This window comes from Schistocerca piceifrons, chromosome 9 (genome assembly GCF_021461385.2).
Source record: "Schistocerca piceifrons isolate TAMUIC-IGC-003096 chromosome 9, iqSchPice1.1, whole genome shotgun sequence".
Lineage (NCBI taxonomy): Eukaryota > Metazoa > Arthropoda > Insecta > Orthoptera > Acrididae > Schistocerca > Schistocerca piceifrons.
In genome coordinates, this window is record NC_060146.1 from 96,137,944 (window position 1) to 96,161,222 (window position 23,279).

General features: G+C 41.4%; 1 protein-coding gene across 1 annotated transcript in view; it reads left to right on the forward strand.

Moving 5' to 3' along the window:
- Positions 1-23,279, forward strand: part of LOC124717038 — a 210,376-nt gene that overhangs the window by 91,158 nt on the left and 95,939 nt on the right. The window contains exon 3 of the mRNA XM_047243693.1: positions 15,295-15,325. Coding sequence (XP_047099649.1) covers positions 15,295-15,325 — 31 coding nt within the window. The remainder of the gene's footprint in view (positions 1-15,294; positions 15,326-23,279) is intronic.

A 23,279-nucleotide genomic window follows, 5' to 3' on the forward strand; every position in this document is an offset into this window, starting at 1 on the left:
CACGTGTTAGAGCTTGAAGTGACAAAGTTTTTGTGCCAGAAGAGGATTCGAACCCAGAGATGCGACTTTAGTGGAGGTCTTGAGGCGTTTGGAATTTAACGAAACAACGAAATGATGGCTCTGTATCGTTATAAACGGGTCAAATCCCATGGAAAGACAGATTCCAGTTCGAATCCCATTCCAGCATAAATATCATCGACATATCAAGTTCAGACAAAGTAAGAAATAAGTTCCCTGTTACTTTACCCACTGGCATTGGCTGCTTGAACAAAATGAAGTTTCTTGTGTAAGAAAGATTGCTCATGAGTCAGTTTCTACTTGTCACGATTTACACATTTTACATTGGTAAACCTAAACCGACGTTTCTGTGGTATGGATATCACATTTAATATGGACCTGCAACCAGGTGAAGAGGTCTCTTGCAGACTGTCGTCTGGTCCTGATAACCGATTGTTTCAGGCCATTGCAGAACCTCCGCGCCCCCCCCCCCCCCCTCCCCACTCACACACACAATTATCTGAGTGTAGTTCTCTGTTTTAGCTATGGTGAAGATATATTGAAAACAAGGCTTACCATTGGTAACTGAACGAAATTGGTTATTTCAATCCTTGAACGGTTCGACATGTGTGAAATCAATGAAAAAGCCGGCAGACCATTAAAGTGGCAGGAATGAAACAAGACAGGGAACAACGCGATAACGAGCGGATACTGGCCGCTTGGCCGACACGCTGTAGCACGTGCGCAACAAGTGGGAACGACAGACGGTGGAGGTGGAGCGACAGAATAACACGTGCAGTGAATATACTAAGGTGTAAAACTGAGGCGTAGAGAATCCAGAACGAAGACAGAGAGTATAATACAATAGCACAGAGAAACCACTACTGCCAGTGGATCCAGCGACGCCAACCGCTGAAACTCAGAAGTCCCAACCGAGTACTTAAAGTATACCTTTTGTTTATAAAGTGTCTCATCTTAAAGAAAAACAAGTGATGCCTACAAAAAAGGAAAAGAATGCAAATAGAGAGAGAGAGAGAGAGAGAGAGAGAGAGAGTATAACGAAAGAAACAATGGACAACGATTCCACATGCAACACGATAAACTAGTAGTAGAGTTTAGGGTGTACAACTACAATATTTGAAAACACATTTCCAATTCTACAGAATAAAATGTAAAATTAGGACATAATTCAAGTGCTTGCTTTTACATTCAGTGGATAAAGATTTCCTTTTGCAGAAATATTACTCCAGAAACACATACTCCTTCCTGTTTTAGTCTCCATTGCACGCTTAAACTTTCATTTAAGGGGACATTGTACGTGAAATTTGAAATTTTCTGTTTTCTACTCCACAATGTACTTTGGACTTTCCTGAACATTTTGGTATATAATACATTAAAATTAAACAATTGTGAGACCTTCAAATAATATTTTGAATGGTGATGTGTGACTGTCAAATTTTGCGGCTACGAATATACTGCCACAGTTGAGCAGTCTTATCTTGGTAATTACCCAGTGTATTAGGCTGTGAATTGCTTTGTTTTGTGGCTACTGCAACGTCTCAGACGTCAGCATTACGAATAAACAAATCAGTCCTTTTTTCTGATACCAGCTTTCATTGAAAGTAATGTGATTATCTGATGGCAAGACAATAAAATGTGCTGGAAGACTAAAGGACTAAGTAACTGATGAACTGCAGGAATATTATGGCAAGGCCATTAGAGATAACTGTGACAATTTAGAGAAGATGAAAAGAGCTGTGTGGAGCACTTTCGTTCATCGAAGATCAACCAATGAAAAGCCATGTCATGCTTTGTGTCTACCTCCACGAAAAACTCGGCGTAAATACAGGCAAGCTGAATTTTCTGGTACCTTGCATGAATTTACACATAAACATTATCTTCCTTTGGCAGTAATGGAGGTAATCAACCTGTTTATAGAGATTTGGCAAATCCTGAGCTACTAAACAAGTGTTTACATAGGAAGACCCAGAACGTGAATGAGTCCTTCAATAATGTTATGTGGTGCCATGTGCCTAAAAATGTATTTCTTGGCCTTATGACTCGAACGTTAGGCGTGTCTGATGCTGTAATAACATTTAATGGTGGGGACTATGAAAGACAAAGTTAGGGGTAAGATTTGGACAGAACACGGCTAAAGGATTGCGAGAACTGGATGAGCTTATGGAAAATTTTAAGTTGGTGTCTTAAAAATTTTCCAAGATAATGGTTCACAAAATTAGATAATTTAACATTGGCAGCATAGGACATATAATGTTCCCTTAATACAAGCTTGTGTTATTGTGAAGACTGAGATGTTTTGTTCCACTTCATGAGATGTGCAGTCTATTCCGTTTGCTTCAAATGAAGACCTCACGAAATATGGAACTTAAGTTCTCATCTCCAGTTCTCTTCCCATTTTCTTGTTTTTACATCACTTACAATAGAAAATATTCTTTCGGCTTCAGCATTAGAATGTGGAAGTGAAAGAAACAATTTAGCAAGTTTACTGATAATTTGATAACACTGCTGATCCTGGAGGTCTTTAAACTTTGAGATTTCACTACACATACAATGCAAGTCCATCTATAAAAGTGCCTTCTTACTATCCTTAGGCACAAGTGGTAGACTTGTTCATTCAACTGGTAATGTATTTAGATAAAATCCTCCAAACATTGATTCAACGCTCGATATGTCCTTTAACTGGGACCTTCTGTCAAGTGGTAATGCAATATTTGGCTGAATGAATTTTAAGTTTCCAAAAAAAATTATGGCATATAGATAGACGATTTGGCTGCTGCAATATAGAAATCAAGGGATTTAAGTCTTATTTGATGAATTCCCTCTCACATTATCTGCAGACAGTTTGTAATAACTGTTCACATTTGGGGCCAAAATAACTAATCCTTATGGGTGATAATGGCATGACTGAAATGTGTTAATCTTGTGTGTTTTAGTGAGTACACCAGACTTTAGAAAGTTGTGACCAATATTCAAAACAACAGACCCAAAGAATCTTCTGATAGATTATGAATTAATGTTTTCCTAGGAATAGCTCAGTAGACAGGACAATTAAAAGGACAGGAGTTGGAAATGAAAACATAGGTACAAAGTAAGTAACTGTGAATAAACCACAGGTAACATAAGAAATACCTCAGTTGATCGATGAAAGGGGGAAGTACAAAAATGTACTGAGAAACTCAGGAATACAGAAATACAAATCGCTGAGGGATTAAATAAATAGGAAGTGCAGGGACGCTAAGACAAAATGTCTGCATGAAAAATGTCAAGAAATCAAAAAAGAAAGGCAGACTCAGCATACAGGAAAGTCAAAACAACCTTCAGTGACATTAAAAGCAAGGGTGGTAACATTAAGAGTGCAATGGGAATTCCACTGCTAAGTGCAGAGGAGGGAGCAAATAGGTGGAAAGAATACATTGAAAGTCTCTATGAGGGGAAGATTTTTGTGATGTGATGGAAGAAGAAACAGGAATCGATTTAGAAGAGATAGGATATCCAGTATTAGAAACAGAGTTTAAAAGAGGACTTAAGGTCAAATAAGGCCGAAGGAATAGATAACATTCCATCAAAATTTCTAAAATCATTGGCGGAAGTGGCAACAAAGCGATTGTTCACGTTGGTGTGTAGAATGTATGTGTCTGACGACATACCATCTGACTTTTGGAAAAATATTATCCACACAGTTCCGACGACTACAAGAGCTGACAAGTGCGAGAACTATCAGACGATCAGCTTAACAGCTGATGCATCCAAGTAGCTGCCAAGAATAATATACAGAAGAATGGAGAAGAAAATTGAGGATGCACTAGACGAAGACCGTTTGGCGTTAGAAAAGGTAAAGGCATGAGAGAGACGATTCTGGCGCTGCAGTTGATAATGTAAGTAAGATTAAAGAAAAATCAATAGACTTTCATAGGATTTGTCGACATGGAAACAGCATTCGACAATGTAAAATGGTGGAAGATCTTCTAAATTCTGACAAAAAGAGGAGGAAACTATAGGGAGAGATGGGTAATATACAATACATACAGGAGCCAGAAGGGAATAAGAAGAGTGGACGACGTATTAAGAAGGGTGTAAGACATGTAAGTAGTCTTTCACCCCTCATGTTCAATATGTATATCGAAGAAGCAATGATGGAAATTAAACAAAGGTTCAGGAGTGGAATCAAAATTCAAAGTGAAAGAATATCAATGGTACGATGACATTGCTGAGTGAAAGTGAAGAAGAACTGGAGGATCTGCTGAAAGAATTCTGCTACCTAGACAGTAAAGTAACCAATGATGGAGAGAGCAAACAGGACATTAAAATGCAGACTAGCAATCGCAAAAAGGTCATTACCGGCCAAGAGAAGCCTACTAGTATCAAATATAGGGCTTAATTTGAAGAATGTACGTCTGGAGTACAGCATTGTATGGTAGTGAAACATGGACCTTGGGAAAACTGGAACAGATGAGAATCGAAGCATTTGAGATGTGATGCTACAGATGAATGTTGAAAATCAGGTGGAGTGATATGGTAAGGAATGAGGAGGTTCTGCACAGATTCGGAGATGAGAAGAGTATGTGGAAAATACTGACAAGTGGAAGGGACATGATGTTAGAGTATATATTAAGACTTCAGGGAATGACTTCCATGGTGCTAGGAGGAGCTGCAGAGGGCAAAAACTGTAGAGGAAGGGAGAGACTGGAATGCATCCAGCAGATAATTGAGTACATAGGTTGCAACTGCTAATCTGAGATCAAATGGCTGCCACAGGAGAAGAATTCCTGGCAGGCCACATCAAACAAGTCAGAAGACTGATGACCCAGAAGGAGGAAGCTTTCGATCTTGTCTTTATAAATGGCTTTTTTATCATTATGAGATGACAATCTGACTTTAGACTTCAGCACGGTGTACACCTCCTGACATCGCGATTAAATACTAGTTCGTCATACCATATGCGAAGATTGCAGTGGAGCACTGAAAACACCTCCATAAATGCACTGGAAGTAGTCTTTGATCATGGGTACACGTGATGCCACATGTCACACATCCTTAGCCCACCTCTGGGTGGCCCCATCTGCTGTACTATATGCATACATTTTGGATCTATATTTTGTAACTACAGACTCCACAATCGGCAATCCGTTCCCCACAGCTTTAATTAAGCTGATAACCTTCTTGTTCTGAGGAACAATACTATAACTATTACCACCTGCATATCCAGATTTGTCGCATTCATTACTGTGATAACTCATTACTTCATAAAGATCGCAGTTTTTCACCCAATAGAGGAAGCTATCTGTATCCATATAAAGTAACTTTGGTTCCATGAAATGAATTTTGGGAAACTCTTAGTGGAAGTGGTACATGTGAAGTTTGGAGATTTCCAGTATACACAACCCCAAATAGATAGGATTCGTAGACTATGCTGAAACCTTCTATGTCTCCACAGCAACAAAGTTCTCATTGAAATTAACGACCAACTTCAAAGTTGGTCTGGCGATGCAATTTATTATCACATAACGTCACTACCATTTGGTCCTAATCTAAATATCATGTCCATTACTTATATCCTGTATGGTTTTACCAAAATGGAATTATTCATCACTATATAAAAGTCTTTTTCGAAATCACTGGTCACATCCACTCACTTTTCAGTGTTTAGTTCCCCCCTTCAACCAGGGAGACTGATTGAAGGAGATATCCCTGGTGACTCTACCTAGATCCATTCCTAAGCTGAGACACTACTAGAGATTATGATAATGAATTACATACCCCTGCTTATGCCCACCAATTCATGGACAGTGTTTCCTTGTGGAACTTCTTGGTCTGGACATAATGGCTAGTCACTTGACATTTCATGTATACTGACAGGTATGTGAGGTCTAAATCCATCACATACTGAAGATCAGGATCAGCTGCCACATCCACCTCATCCCTCTAATTTGTCTTTGGGCACCCACTGAAATCCACCAATTGGCAATGGCTGCATCATGGCATGTCCATATATGTTATTCACATGAAAATATAGAATATAACTTAAAGCAAAGAATGTAGTGAACCCCACAACCATATGTGGATTATTTCCCTTGGCATGTCTATGGACACACTGGTAAACTGCCCCACGGATCTTGCACTCAAAGAAACGAAACATTTCGGCATCCTTCAAAAGTTCGAAGCTGCATCTCATTTTCTTCAGCATTGCATCCGTGGACAACGCAGGTGCCCTGTAATAAATGAGGGAGGTGTCCAGAGAGTATGTGGCTGTGCATACACTCTGGAACTTTTCAAAAAGCTCTGCAAGCAACTGTGGATTGGAGTCCATGTATAGTCAAATTGGGAATGTTGAGTTCTCGCCAGAGAGACATGGTATGCTCATAATCTGCACTAATTATAGGATTGCCTGTGAGACTTCTGTAAATGCAGCTATGTTGGATAAACTTGTTTCATAGGGTTTTGCTTTACTATATGGAAACTCATTATGGAAAACTCCTCATTGGGGTATGCAGATCAGGTAATGTGAATATCCTCCTGAGGTAGAGTGTCAACAAGATTCTGGAGTGAAGTCTGCATAAAACATAGAGTCAAGGAAGAGGATCATAATTTCTGGAGTAATTCGTTTTGAGAAAGAAATATACTTCTCTACACTCTCAGGTAGGACTTTCCTCATACCGAAATTAGCCAATTGCTCAACTAGAAAGTGAGCATCAAATCCACTAAAATTGTGAAAGAAGACGGGTATGTGTCATGATAAACTTCTACTTGCAAGCATTGTAAGCTGCACTACAGAACTGCCCCATAAGATGACAATGATCTCTATGGGGAATTTTAACTTTCTGTCTAACAGCAGCCCACAAATATGACAATTAACTCTATCATTGTATAATTTTTTATCCTCAACTAATGCTGTCATTGGGATGTTGGTGCTATAAATCCTATCAAAATCTCATGAAAGTTGTTAGAGCTCAGTGAAAAACTAAACTGTAGGATTATCCCTGCTGTAAGTTTCGAAGTGGTTAAGACTTGAACGATATAAGCATACAAGTTAGTACACTGTCACATACATTATGTGTTTTTGTGTGAAGGTGGTATGTGAGGCTAAGGGGTTTCCTTCACTGTGGATGATAGGAGCAAGTCAGCATATAAAACAAATGGACGTCATTCCTGGTGGTGAGGATTTCTTAATTAACTTGTTTTCTTCTGTAGACATAACAACATGTACCAGTTCCTTGGAAGTGCACTCTACTAGAAGCGCTGTTAGTAACTTGTCTGAGGAAAAATAATTCAGATGCCTTTAGCAAATATGCTTTAAATAACTATCAGTTGACAACTGGGAGGCAAGGAGTTGGGCCATGTCTTTGATCCAAACAAAATGATAATTGTATCTCTCCTTATATTTCTCAGCGGAAAATAAGAGCATATTTACATCCATCTCAAGCTCACTGACAAATTTTGAGAAATGGAGGGGTCGGACAATGATATGTTCCGCACATTTGATTTGCGTTTCTTCAGACCATAAACGTGAACTGATACTCCAGCATTTTGTGCCTCAAACTAAGGTATATTCTGAATCTTTACGGGGAACTCGATACTGACAAACTTATAACATCCACGAATATTAAGGCCTATTCCCTTTCGAGATGTGCACTCCGGATTCTGTTTAATTTTTCTTTCGGAAGTCAGGATTGACCATACAAAACAAGCCTGATCATTTTCACTTTGGACATTAATACACACCTTCTTATCAGCTATATCCTTAGGGAGTTTTTATAACTGGACCCCCATTTTAATAGATGTCTGTGAATGATGAGGTGTTGTATTTGGCTGAGTGCTTTATCTGACCCACTTACTTCTATCTCAGAAAAGTTGGCCAGTATAGTACCCATGGTGGATTCACGATACCACACGGCGATTGATGTGCTCCGAGATATGACCCAATTACGGCCCCAGATGTAGTTCAGGTTTTTCTCTTCAGCAGCACCATTTGAACCTTGAGTTCCTTTCCGACGAAATGTCAACTTCGGCAACTGTTGTAGTAGATATAATGCAATGTTTGCTTTGTTTACCATTGCCATAGCTCTGCTTTGTGTCAACACCACCAGCATTGTAACACTGTCAAAAAAAAAAGTTCAATTATGTCTGAAATCTTATGGGACTTAACTGCTAACGTCATCAGTCCCTAAGCTGACACATTACTTAACCTACATTATCCCAAGGACAAACACATACACCTATTCCCGAGGGAGGACTCGAACCTCCGCCGCGATCAGCCGCACAGTCCATGACTGCAGCGCCTTAGACCGCCCGGCTAATCGCGCGCGGCTGACCCTGTCGTGAAGTTACTAGTCGACTACGCTCCACAGCCTCACACTGCACTCACCACTGGAAACCCACTGTCCCACCGCCTGTTGCCATTAGCAGCCAATATTGTGATTGCCTGGCATACAATATGTGCGATATCCAACGCCGTAAACGTCATTGTCCTTTCGCGGCATCGCACTGAAAGGATTCATTGTGAGTATGTGAAGACTTTGTTACCTGTTTAAGAAACCATGTTCAGTGTCTTTCTTGGTTAGTTAAAATGAACAGTAGGCGATGAAGAAGACTCCAAATAGGGAAGTTTTTGCCGTGCAAATTTAAACTGAGTCTTGCTAACTGCTAGTGGCCAAAAATTAGAAATTTCATGTGCCTTCTCCATAATCAGCAATGACGACCGGTGCCGTGCTCACGCCTCTGTTAGGCACGGAAGCGTTACGTAGTTATCAGTGGTCATAGGTGCTGGGTTACATTCTATGTCCGAAGGAAATTATTCATCACATTTGAAGTTCATATAAATACATATCTAGTTGATCATGTACACCTTGTATACTGAAAGCCACTTGTGCTCCACAACAATGTGGATAGATGTTCTCCGAAATTCACGTAGGTGAACAAGCCGTCAGAAATACAGCGAAAGTAGCAATGATAAACTGTTGATATTGATGTTTACATGCAGTGCTTGACGACGTTAATAGCGGTTTTTCTAACTTGTTACCTCAATAACCAGTTCATAAAAATCCGCTCTCCAAGTTACCGACAGTTGATGGGTGGTTAAGAAATCTTTTAGCGTGGCATTCTACATTCCTTTTGGGATCCCAGATATTGATGAGAAATCTGTTAACCATGACAAATTGTGATCCGATTGAGTGGTAATGGGAATGGTTACAAAGGGTGTATCAAAAAGAATTATCCGATTTGGCACACGTATATTTCTGAAACTAATAAACATGTACAATGAGTTTTGTTCTTCGATGAACGGGAAGCTCATAAAATTTTTTTTCTTACCTTTCCATAGGTGTTCAATACGCCCCACTTGAGATGCACACAATATGTCAATATTGTTGTTGTTGTGGTCTTCAGTCCTGAGACTGGTGTGATGCAGCTCTCCATGCTCCTCTAACCTGTGCAAGCTTCTTCATCTCCCAGTACTTACTGCAGCCTACATCCTTCTGAATCTGCTTAGTGTATTCATCTCTTGGTCTCCCTCTACGATTTTTACCCTCCACGCTGCCCTCCAGTACTAAGTTTGTGATCTCTTGATGCTTCAGACAATGTCCTACCAACCGATCCCTTCTTCTTGTCAAGTTGTACCACAAACTCCTCTTCTCCCCAGTTCTGTTCAATACCTCCTCATTAGTTATGTGATCTACCCATCTAATCTTCAGCATTCTTCTGTAGCACCACATTTCACATTTCTATTCTCTTCTTGTACAAATTATTTATCGTCCATGTTTCACTTGCATACATGGCTACAGTCCAAACAAATACTTTCAGAAACGACTTACTGACATTTAAATCTATACTCGATGTTAACAAATTTCTCTTCTTCAGAAACGCTTTCCTTGCCATTGCCAGTCTACATTTTATATCCTCTCTACTTCGACTATCATCAGTTACTTTGCTCCCCAAATAGCAAAACTCATTTACTACTTTAAGTGTCTCATTTCCTAATCTAATTCCCTCAGCATCACCCGACTTCATTCGACTACATTCCATTATCCTCGTTTTGGTTTTGTTGATGTTCATCTTATATCCTCCCTTCAAGACACTGCCCATTCCGTTCAACTGCTCTTCCAAGTCTTTTGCTGTCTCTGACAGAATTACAATGGCATCGGCGAACCTCAAAGTTTTTTATTTCTTCTCCATGGATTTTGATACCTACTCCGAACTTTTCTTTTGTTTCCTTTACTGCCTGCTCAATATACAGAGTGAATAACATCGGGGAGAGGCTACAATCCTGTCTCACTCCTTTCCCAACCACTGCTTCCCTTTCATGCCCTTCAACTCTTATAACTGACATCTGGTTTCTGTAGAAATTGTAAGTAGCCTTTCGCTCCCGATATTTTATCCCTGCCACCTTCAGAATTTGAAAGAGATTATTCCAGTCAAGATTATCAAAAGCTTTCTCCAAGTCTACAAATGCTAGAAACGTAGGTTTGCCTTTACTTAATCGAGCTTCTCAGATAAGTCGTAGGGTCAGTATTGCCTCACGTGTTCCCATATTTCTACGAAATCCAAACTGATCTTCCCCGAGGTCGGCTTCTACCAGTTTATCCATTCGTCTGTACAGAATTCGCGTTAGTATTTTGCAACCGGGACTTATTAAACTGATAGTTCGATAATTTACGCATCTGTCAACGCCTGCTTTCTTTGGGATTGGAATTATTATACACCTCTTGAAGTCTGAGGGTTTTTCGCCTGTCTCATACATTTTGCTCACCAGATGGTAGAGTTTTGTCAGGACTGGCTCTCCCAAGGGTATCAGTAGTTCTAATGGAATGTTGTCTACTCCCGGGGCCTTGTTTCGATTTAGGTCTTTCAGTGCTCTGTCAAATTCTTCACGCAGTATCGTATCTCCCGTTTCATCTTCCTCTACATCCTCTTCCATTTCCATAATATTGTCCTGAAGAGCATCGCCCTTCTATAGTCCCTCTATGTACTCGTTCCACCTTTCTGCTTTCCCTTCTTTGCTTAGAACTGGGTTTCCATCTGAGCCCTTGATATTCGTACAAGTGGTTCTCTTTTCTCCAAAGGTCTCTTTAATTTTCCTGTAGGCAGTATCTATCTTACCCCTAGTGAGATAAGCCTCTACATCCTTACATTTGTCCTCTAGCCATCCCTGCTTAGCCATTTTGCACTTCCTGTCGATCTCATTTTTGAGACGTTTGTATTCCTTTTTGCCTGCTTCACTTACAGCATTTTTATATTTTCTCCTTTCATCAATTAAATTCAGTATTTCTTCTGTCACCCAAGGACTTCTACTGGCCCTCGTCTTTTTACCTACTTGATCCTCTGCTGCCTTCACCCTCAAGGCTACCCATTCTTCTTCTACTGTATTTCTTTCCCCCATTCTTGTAAATTGTTTCTTTATGCCCTTCCTGAAACACTCTACAACCTCTGGTTCTTTCAGTTTATCCAGGTCCCATCTCCTCAAATTCCCACCTTTTTGCAGTTTCTTCAGTTTTAATCTACAGTTAATAACCAATTGATAGTGGTCAGAGTCCACATCTGCCCCTGGAAATGTCTTATAATTTAAAACCTGGTTCCTAAATCTCTGTCTTACCATTATATAACCTGTCTGATACCTTTTAGTATCTCCAGGGTTCTTCCATGTATACAACCTTCTTTCATGATTCTTAAACCAAGTGTTAGCTATGATTAAGTTATGCTCTGCGCAAAATTCTACCAGGCGGCTTCCTCTTTCATTTCTTAGCCCCAATGCATATTCACCTATTATCTTTCCTTCTCTTCCTTTTCCTACTACCGAATTCCAGTTACCCATGACTATTACATTTTCGTCTCCCTTCACTATCTGAATAACTTCTTTTATCTCGTCATACATTTCTTCAATTTCTTCGTCATCTGCAGAGCTAGTTGGCATATAGACTTGTACTACTGTTGTAGGCGTGGGCTTCGTGTCTATCTTGGCTACAATAAAGCGTTCACTATTTTGTTTGTAGTAGCTTACCCGAACTCCTATTTTTTTATTCATTATTAAACCTACTCCTGCATTACCCCTATTTGATTTTGTATTTATAACCCTGTATTCACCTGACCAAAAGTCTTGCTCCTCCTGCCACCGAACTTCGCTAATTCCCACTATATCTAACTTTAACCTATCCATGTCCCTTTTTAAATTTTCTAATCTACCTGCCCGATTAAAGGATCTGACATTCCACGCTCCGATCCGTAGAACGCCAGTTTTCGTTCGCCTGATAACGACGTCCTCCTGAGTAGTCCCCGCCCGGAGATCCGAATGGGGGACTATTTTACCTCCGGAATATTTTACCCAAGAGGACGCCATCATCGTTTATCCATACAGTAAAGCTGCATGCCCTCAGGAAAAATTACGGCCGTAGTTTCCCCTTGCTTTCAGCCGTTCGCAGTACCAGCACAGCAAGGCCGTTTTGGTTAATGTTACAAGGCTAGATCAGTCAATCATCCAGACTGTTGCCCCTGCAACTACTGAAAAGGCTGCTGCCCCTCTTCAGGAACCACACGTTTGTCTGGCCTCTCAACAGATACCCCTGCGTTGTGGTTGCACCTATGGTACGGCTATCTGTGTCCCTGAGGCACTCATGCCTCCGCACCAATGGCAAGGTCTATGGTTCATGGGGGGCGGGATATGTCAATACGGTACTCAAACTGTTCCCACACTACAGCGAGCATGTCTTGAGTAACAGCTATGCGATGTCTCTCTTGATTCACTGTTGTTTGTAGCGGCGGCACATAAACGGAGTCTTTTATAAACCACCACCATAATTAATCACATACAGTCAGGTCCGGTAGCTTGGAGGCCAGTAATGTAAGCCTCAATCATTTAGTCCAGTGCGACAGATCCATCGTTCAGTAATCCTCTGATATAAAAATTCCCGCGCTTTCAGATGCCACAATGGCGGTGCCCCATCCTGTTGGTAAAGGAAGTCGTTCGAATCAGTCTCCAACTGAAGGGAAAAGGAAGTTCTCTAGCATATCGAGATATGCGCCTCCTGTAACAGTGTTCTCAGGAAAGAGAAATGGACTATACAACTCTTCCCGCGAAACCGCACAAAACACATTAAATTCTGGAGAGTCGCTCTTATGTTTTACAACTTAATGTGGTTCTTCCCTACCACATACTCTCACATTATGACGGTTCACCTTTCCATTTAAATGGAATGTTGCCTCGTCACTAAACACTAGGCGTGGAAGAAAACTTTCATCCTCCATCTCGCCAAAAACGAAATTACTCCACACATTGTTGTTTGTCACATTCACGAAGAGCTTGCAGTAGCTGAATTTTGTACGGTTTGATGTGTAAACGTCGACGAGGCACACGCCAGACCGACGTCGGGGGCACGTTGAGCTGTCGACCTCCACGGCGAACGGATTTCTGCGGCCTCCTTGTGAAACTATAGCGGATGCGTGTCTGTGTCAGACACTCGAGGACGCGCCGCCGGTTTGCCTTTGCAGAAGCAACCTGTTTCTCGGAATTGTTCACGCCATCGTCTAATGCTCTGTCCTACAGGAGGATCCACACCATACCTAGTACGAAAGTCACGCTGAACAGTTACTACTAACGCGCACTGCCCGAAACGTAGAACACAAAACGCTTTGTGTTGTCCCGTCACCCTATTTACTAGAACTGAAGTGGGCGCACACTGCTGCTTCCTAGCGGGAACCATGTAAAACTCGAGAGTCTGCTCTTTCCAACAGTCCCTTGTTCACGGACATGTCTCAAATAACGTAATAGTTATGATTCATTTTAAATCGCATGGTTCTTTTTGATACAGACTGTATTTTTGATATGTCGCCGGCCTGTGTGGCCGTGCCGTTCTAGGCGCTTCAGTCTGGAACCGCGTGACCGCTACGGTCGCAGGTTCGAATCCTGTCTCGGGCATGAATGTGTGTGATGTCCTTAGGTTAGTTAGGTTTAAGTAGTTCTAAGTTCTAAGGGACTGATGACCTCAGATGTTAAGTCCCATAGTGCTCTGAGCCATTTGAACCATTTTTTTGAACACTAGTGGGCTCCTTTGAAATCATTTGTTGTTGTCAGATTTGTATGTAGAAATGAGGCGAGAAGAGGCACAGGACAGTTTCGTTATGAGGGCTGCAGACAACTGAGGTGGAACGCAACAAAGGTCGTTCGGACGTCTTTGAGCGTGACAGTACGCAACACGGTGTGCGATCTTCCACGGCCGTGCGAAGAGTGTGTCAGTTCCCCAGGCCGCTGGGTTCCCGCCCGCCTGCCACTCCTCTACACTCAGTTCCCTGCGTGCGCGTCAGCGGTGAGGCCCTGACAGACCCGGGCAGTGCTGGAGGACAGAACAGGACAGGACAGGACAGAGGGCCGCAGCGTGGGTGGGCCGCGGGGCATCTACCTAGGTTGCAGTCGGGATTACCCAACCTTCTTCAGAATATAAGTAACTACCGGTTGTCCACAGTGGATATCGTCAAGCTAAAACTGCAAATCCATAAATTATCGTCAGACTGTACAAACTTATCTGAAACTGCCTCGGCCCCACTTCGCGACCGCGATGCGGCAGCCACGAGTGCTGTACTGGAACTCGCGAAGAGGGGCCGACGCAGTTTCAGATAAGTTTGTACAGTCTGACGATAATTTATGGATTTTTAGTTTTAGCTAGATGATATCCACTATCGACAAACGGTAGTTACTTTTATTCTGAACGAGGTTGGGTTATCCCGACAGAAACCTAGGTAAATCTAGGTGTCCTGTGCAACTGAGGCTGTTGATTTTAAAAATTAAAATTAATATTCATACAGTTGCTGACATGGCCGCGAAATGTTGAAAATACTGTTACTCCTACCTAAGCTGTGATGTAATAACCATTTGCATATCCGAGCACACATATTTAACGATTGTTCCGTGGCGTATCCACGGTTCTACAATTCCAACGGTCAGCACCGTATATCGCATAGTACACACGGTGCCTCTTACTGCACTGATCGTTAGTTCAACAGCGGTTACCGTGCGGTGTTGTTATCGCGCCTCTGCGTTTGCGGGAGTCAGTGAACTACCGCACGTCTGTTAAATAGCGCACATTGAAGAGTGCAATTCTTTATCACTCTTTTTTGCAGATGCACAGTAACGGCAAGGATCCCGACACTGTCACCTACACAAACTTATAATTGCTTTCGCTTTAAGTATGTGACACAACGTAACAAACAGCCTGTTGTTTCTTAGTTTACGTATGTAAACAAATTTACAGTAGAAGGGAGTATGTAATATACCACGATCTTTTTGTAATTTTTCAGGATGGAGCCTCTGGGGTTTCGTGCCAAAAGGGTGAGTACACTTAGAGACCAGTAAGAATTGAAGAGAGATTCACGATTGTGGGCGTGATAAGTGAGATGCGTTGTCAACATTTTCGGAGCCCTACAATGTTTGTCAATAACCACATTCAGCGTTACTCAAATCATTTCTCAACAGTGTCTCAGAAAAACACATTTTATCATGAAATATCATGTCACAAACTTTCCTGGTAGGAATAATATGATAATTAGAATTCCCCGCCCGCATGAACCATGGAACTTGCCGTTGGTGGGGAGCCTTGCGCGCCTCAGCGATACAGAAAGGCGTACCGTAGGTGCAACCACAACCGAGGGGTATCTGTTGAGAGGCCAGACAAACGTGTGGTTCTTCAAGAGGGGCAGCAGCCTTTTCAGTAGTTGCAGGGGCAACAGTCTGCATATTAACTGATCTGGCCTTTCACACTAACCAAAACGGCTTTGCTGTGCTGGTTCTGCGAACGGCTGAAATCAAGGGGAAACTACAGCCGTAGTTTTTTCCCAAGGGCATGCAGCTTTACCGCATGGTTAAATGATGATGGCGTCCTCTTGGGTAAAATATTCCGGAGGTGAAATAGTCCCCCATTCAGATCTCCGAGCGGGGACTACTCAGGGGGACGTTGTTATCAGGAGAAAGAAAACTGGCGTTCTACGGATCGCAGCGTGGAATGTCAGATCCTCTAATCTGGCAGGTAGGTTAGAAAATTTAAAAAGGGGAATGGACAGGTTTCAGTTAGATATAGTCGGAATTAGTGAAATTCGGTGGCAGGAGGAACAAGACTTCTGGTCAGGTGAATACAGGGTTATAAATACAAAATCAAATAGGGGTAATGCAGGAGTAGGTTCAACAATGAATAGGAATGCGGGTAAGCTACTACAAACAGCATAGTGAACGCATTATTGTGGCCAAGATAGATACGAAGCCCATGCGTACCACAGTAGTACAAATTTAAACGCCAACTAGCTCCGCAGATGACGAAAAAATTGATGAAATGTATGATGAGATAAAAGAGATAAAAGAAATTATTCAGATAGTGAAGGGCGACGAAAATTTAATAGTCACGGGTGGCTGGAATTCGATAGTAGGAAAAGGAAGAGAAGGAAACACAGTAGGTGAATATGGAATAGAGATAAGGAATGAAACAGGAACCCGCTTGGTAGAATTTTGCACAGAGCGTAACTTAATCATAGCTGACACCTGGTTCAAGAATCATGAAGGAGGTTTCTATACATGGGAGAAGCCTGGAGATACTAGAAGGTATCAGATTATATAATGGTAAGACAGAGATTTAGGAACAAGGTTTTAAATTGAAATTTCTAGGGGCAGATGTGGACTCTGACCACAATATATTGGTTATGAACTGAGATTAAAAGTGAAGAAACTACAAAAAGGTGGGAGCTTATGAGATGGGACCTGGATAAACTGACAGAACCAGAGGTTGTAGAGAGTTTCAGGGAGAGCATCAGGGAACGATTGACAGAAATGGGGGACAGAAATACAGTAGAAGAATGGGTATCTTTGAGAGATGAAATAGTGTAAATGGACGAGGGCTAATAGAAATCCTTAGGTAACAGAAGAGATATTGAATTTAATTGATGAAAGGAGAAAATACAAAAACGAAGTAAATGAAGCAGGCAAAAAGGAGTACAAATGTCTCAAAAACGAGATGGACAGGAAGTGCAGAATGACTAAGCAGGGATGGTTAGAGGACAAATGACAAATGTAAGGATGTAGAGGCGTATATCACTAGGGGTAAGATAGATACTGCCTACAGGCAAATTAAAGAGACCTTTGGAGAAGAGAGAACCACTTGTATGAATATCAAGAGCTCAGATGGAAACCCAGTTCTAAGCAAAGAAGGGAAAGCAGAAAGGTGGAAGGAGTACAGATAGGGTCTATACAAGGGCGATGTTCTTGAGGACAATATTATGGAAATGGAGGAGGATGTAGATGAAGATGAAATGGGAGTTATGATACTGCGTGAAGAGTTTGACCTGTCGAAACAAGGCCCCGGGAGTAGACAACATTCCATTAGAACTATTGATAGCCATGGGAGAGCCAGTCCTGACAAAACTCTACCATCTGGTGAGCAAGATGTATGAGACAGGCGAAATTCCCTCAGACTTCAAGAAGAATATAATAATTCCAATCCCAAAGAAAGCAGGTGTTGACAGATGTGAAAATTACCGAACTATCAGTTTAATAAGCCACGGCTGCAAAATAAAAAGAAGAATTCTTTACAGACGAATGGAAAAACTGGTAGAAGCCGACCTCGGGGAAGATCAGTTTCGATTCCGTAGAAATGTTGGAACACTTGAGGCAATACTGACCCTACGACTTATCTTAGAAGCTAGATTAAGGAAAGGCAAACCTACGTTTCTAGCGTTTGTAGACTTAGAGAAAGATTTTGACAATGTTGACTGGAATAATCTCTTTCAAATTCTGAAGGTGGCAGGAATAAAATACAGGGAGCGAAAGGCTATTTACAATTTGTACAGAAACCAGATGCCAGATATAAGAGTCAAGGGGCATGAAAGGGAAGCAGTGGTTGGGAAGGGAGTGAGACAGGTTTGTAGCCTATCCCAGATGTTGTTATATCTGTATATTGAGCAAGCAGTAAAGGAAACAAAAGAAAAATTCGGAGTAGCAATAAAAATCCATGAAGAAGATATAAAAACTTTAAGGTTCGCCGATGACATTGTAATTCTGTCAGAGACAGAAACGACCTGGAAGAGCAGCTGAACGGAATGGACAGTGTGTTGAAAGGAGGATACAAGATGAACATCAACAAAAGCAAATCGAGGATAATGGAATGTAGTCAAATGAAATCGGGTGATGGTGAGGGAATTAGATTAGGAAATGAGACGCATAAAGTAGTAAAAGAGTTTTGCTATTTGAGGAACAAAACAACTGATGATGGTCGAAGTAGAGAGGATATAAAATGTAGACTGGCAATGAAAAGGAAAGTGTTTCTGAAGAAGAGAAACTTGTTATTATCGAGTATAGATTTAAGTGTCAGGAAGTCGTTTCTGAAAGTATTTGTATGGAGTGTAGCCATGTATGGAAGTGAAACGTGGACGATAAGTAGTTTAGACAAGAAGAGAATAGAAGCTTTCAAAATGTGGTGTTACAGAAGGATGCTTAAGATTAGGTGGGTAGATCATATAAGTAGTGAGGAGGTATTAAATAGGATTGGGGAGAAGAGAAATTTGTGGCACAACTTGACTAGAAGAAATGATCGCTTGGTAGGACGTATTATGAGGCATCAAGGGATTACCAACTTAGTATTGTAGGGCAGCGTGGAGGGTAAAATTATAGAGACAGAGCAAGAGATGAATACACTAAACAGGTTCAGAAGGATGTAGGTTGCAGTAGGTACTGGAAGATGAAGAAGCTTGCACAGGATAGAGTAGGATGGAGAGCTGCATCAAACCAGTCTCTGGACTGAGGACCACAACAACAACAATTAGAATGAACTATTTTCTACCAGAAAATTATGTGAACCTTATGTAACTGAGTAGATCTTTGTGACAAACAAATTATTTCATTTTCCAGTGTGTAAAAAATGTTCAAATGTGTATGAAATCCTAAGGGACCAAACTGGCGAAGTCATCGGTTCCTAGACTTACAGACTACTTAAATAACTTATGCTAAGAACAACACACACACCCATGCCCGAAGGAGGACTCGAACCTCCGGCCGGAGGGGCTGTGCAGTCCGTGACATGCCGTGGCGTCTCAAGTCTCGCGGCCGCTTCGCGTGGCTTCCGATGTATATTTCTCATGTCATTACAGAAGGTGATTTGAGAGTGGCACATTTACAGCCTGTACTAGTACTGTGACATTAGACCCCTGATACAAGGGTAAAGCATACGTTCTGTTACTAGCACTATTGTTAACAAATACTATTCCTGCAAAAAATGACGGGACAGAGCACCGAAACTCTTTTGCGTTTCTGTCAAAGAATGTGGTGTATTTGTCACCAGTGATGTGCAACAGATAAAATTGAAAGCAATCAGCCGCCCAATATTTTTCTGTAATGTACAAAAATTGATATGTTTTTATGTGCAGATCTTATCTCCAGTTTCCGTTCTTCTCTAAGGATAAGTAATGCTAGGAAGAAACACCCAAAGCTTGAATTTATTGCTGAGGACAAATAAACAAGGCTGTGGCGAAAATGCGAGTGTGACTAGAACTCTTTTAGAACTCTTTTCGTTCATGATGACTGGATAGGTGTGTCTGCTGTAGTAGACACAACAGTAGTTGTTATCTGTCCTTTTTTCAGTAGCTTCACAATCTGGAGCTCCAATCTACCACAGTTTATGAATGCTTGTGACGTGTCATGGAACAGCCGTCGAAGGTAATGGCATCTTAAGTGCCTTCTTAGTTAGTATTGGTTTTCTGTCTTGAGCTCACTGCAATTTAAGTAAAGAGAACTTTACGGCAGACGCATTCCGCTTTTATTTGTGTAGCATCTTCCACGGTTATTCTGCAAATAATTATAACCACATTCAATGTAAAATTCTCTTTAAATTAAATTGCAATAAGCTCAAGAGAGAAAACCAATAATAACTGATTTCAGCAGCTAATGTGGAATACGGCCATGAAAGAAACGTAGTAAGTGCTTAATGTTCAGTGATCTTCCTTCTAACAAGGAGTTGAACATTCGTTTTAAATAAGTTGCATCGAATCCCTCATCCACATAATTACTTATCCTGACATTTTGTTGGTGGTCGCGTTGGCTTCTGTGGGATAGCATGCTGGTCTCGGACGCTATTTCTGATAAGAAGAAAGATTAACTGGTGAAATGATTGTATTATTCAGCCTGCTTACAATGATTATTCAATGAAGTAGTGTCTCTGAACTTTTAATCGGCTGTACAGGAGTGGGGAGAGGGACATTGTTGCATCCCGCTTATGGCGGCATTGTATCCAGGTCAAGCAGTCAGGGCTTGACGGGTGGGTGTCCAGGACTGACCTTAAGCGATAGAACAGGTAATTTGGTCAAGCAAAGAAAATACGGGGTGTATCAAAAAGAAGCAACCGATTTAAAAAAACTCGTAACTATTAATTTATCTGAGATACGTGCGTGAACAAAATACTGCTCGAAAGAGCAAACACTCGAGTTTTACATGGTTCCCGCTAGGTAGCAGCAGTGTACGACAACTTCACGTCTACCAAAAAATGGTGTCGGGACAACAGAAAGCGTTTTGTGTTTTACGATTTACGCAGTGCAGGTCAGTAATAACTGATCATCGTGGCTTTCGTACTAGGCATGGTGTGGATCCTCGTACAGCACAGAGCATTAGACGATGGCATGAACAATTCCAAGAAACAGGCTGTTTGTGCAAAGGCAAATCGCTGGGCCGTCCCCGAGTGTCTGACACAGACGTCAAACACATCTGCACAAATCCGTTCACCGTGCAGCTCGACAGCTCAACATACCCCTGATGTCCGTCTGACGTCTATTGTGTTGACGTATACACATGAAACCGTACAAAATTTAGCTACTGCAAGCTCGTCGTGAAGGTGACAAACAACAACGTGTAGAGTTTTGTAATTTCGTTCATGGCAAGATGGAGCATGACAGTTTTCTTCAGCTCTTAGTCTTTAGGTGTCGAGGCAACATTCCATTTAAATGGAAAAGAGAACCGTCATAATGCGAGAGTGTGGGGTACGGGAGAACCACATGAAGCTGTATAACATTACGAGGGATTCTCTAGAATTTTCAAGGGAAAAGATGTATGGTCCATTTTTCTTTGCTGATAACACTGATACAGTCCTTTCACATATCTAGATATGCTTCAGAAATTTCTTTTTCCACAGTTGGAGACTGATTCAAATGACATCATTTACCAACAGGATGGGCATCGTCACAGTGGAATCTGGCAGTGTGGGGATTTTTAAGTGAAGGATTGCTGAACGATGGATCGGTCGCATTGCACCAAATGATTCGCTCTTTCATTACTGGCCTCCAATGTCGCCGGACCTGACTGTATGTGATTATTTCTTGTGGGGGCTTATAAAAGACACCGATCATGTGCCGCCGTTACCAAACAACAATGAATGAACTTAGATATCGGATAACAGCATCTATGGGAGCTCTAACTCAAGACATGCTCGCGGCAGTGTGGGAGCAGTTTGAATACCGGATTGACATATCCTATGCATCTCAAGGGGGCCGTACTGAACATCCTTGAAAAGGTATGAAAAAGAACTATTTGAGTTTCCCATTCATCAAAAAACAATATAGACGTGCGGAACTGGATGATTATTTTTGATAGATCCTGTATATTGCAGTGTGTGAAATTCACAGTGCACGGCTAGAATAGGAAATTACCATGTGTAAGACAGTCTAGGAGGTGGCGATGGAAGGGGAGGCGGTTAGCGTTAAATTCTGCTGGCAGCCAGTCAGGCGGTGCTGAGCCAGAGGATCTGTCTCCCTGGACAAGGTCTGGATCGCAAGAGAAAGAAGCTTGTGTGCACTGCCCTGCAGAACTCTCCAGCGCCCCTCCGTTCCGGCTCTTGGCTATACCGATGGCTTTAACTGGCAAGCATACTTCAGCAGAGGGCTGAGGGCATATCTCGTCAGTAGCTTTAACTGGACAGAACTGCCTCGGTTGTGAAAGGGAAGGAACTTGTGTCGTGTAGGCACAGCCAAGGTTGCTCAAAGAGAAAACTTGTAAAGACTCGGCTGGGCCTTTGAAATATATTTTTAAATCAGTTCCCTTATATATTCCTTGAGTGGCTGCCACTGTGTACACAACTACTTTAACTAATATTTGTGCACACTGAACTATTACTAAAAGATACTTCTGACTTCAGGAGTATTACAAAAGCCATTAGCGGCGTTTACAATAGCTCTTCTGCCAAGGCAGTCCTTTCACATTACATTCCTGCGAAGACTGTTACCATGGAAGGGCAGAGACATAGTATAAAATCAAAGAGTTGAAAGTGTGTCATCAATAATCGCTGATACATCTTGGAAACAAAAAAATAAATTTTTAAAAATTTAAATAAACTGCTTCAACATTGATAAAATATGTGTAATATGAATATTTAAAAATGAAACAGCCATTTTTGTCAGTACATGTTTATCCGAAGTTATTTATATCCAAATGGAGAGATCGATACTCTCTGGCATCGTATGTTGCTTGTTGTGTTATTGACTCGATTGCGTTACATCATGGAAAACATTACAGCTACTTTTGCGTAAAACGAGAAATTCAAAAGTTTTTGTTGTGCCATCAATAATTATTCTAGCAATAGAGGTTGCTGTTGGCCAGATGTGTTTTCCTTTAGAATAATTCAGCACAATGCCCATAGGTTCGGAACATAATGTTCTTCAGGTGGCAACAATAAGCATCAGATGGCACAGAAAATAGCGAACACAACTACAGGTGTCCTAGCAGGCTAGTGTCGATGTTTATATCTCGGTAACTGTAATCCGTGGAGTATTTCCATCTGATGTGGCCTCACCTCCGCGAATCGTCAACGCGTATTGTTCTCATGGTTTCAGTGGCTAGGTGAGTGAATACAAAGGTGCACAGGAAAGAGACTTCGGCGTTAGTACGGCAATGGGCTTTCTCTTAAAATACTCTTCTTTTTTCTTTATGGCAGTGTACGAATGCGGAAGGTGTCTGTAACTGAAACATAACAGCTTGTTGCCTTTCGTTCTCTAAATGCCCATTTTCCACTCGGCAATAGAACTGATGAAAGAGCAGCTTCTGCCTTTATCGTTGTGAACCTCAGATATTGTCGTCAGCTGTGGCAAGAGTTTGGTGTTTTCCACGTCAAACACTTAATTCAGGACTTTCCCTCAAAAATGTGTGCTGTAGCAAATAGGGAGCGTGCAAATGAAATTGAATGGCCCAATGCTGGGCATCAAAACTACAGTAAATTCAGTATTATTCAAAGGGAATGTAGTAAAAAAGAAGCAATTACAAATGGAAC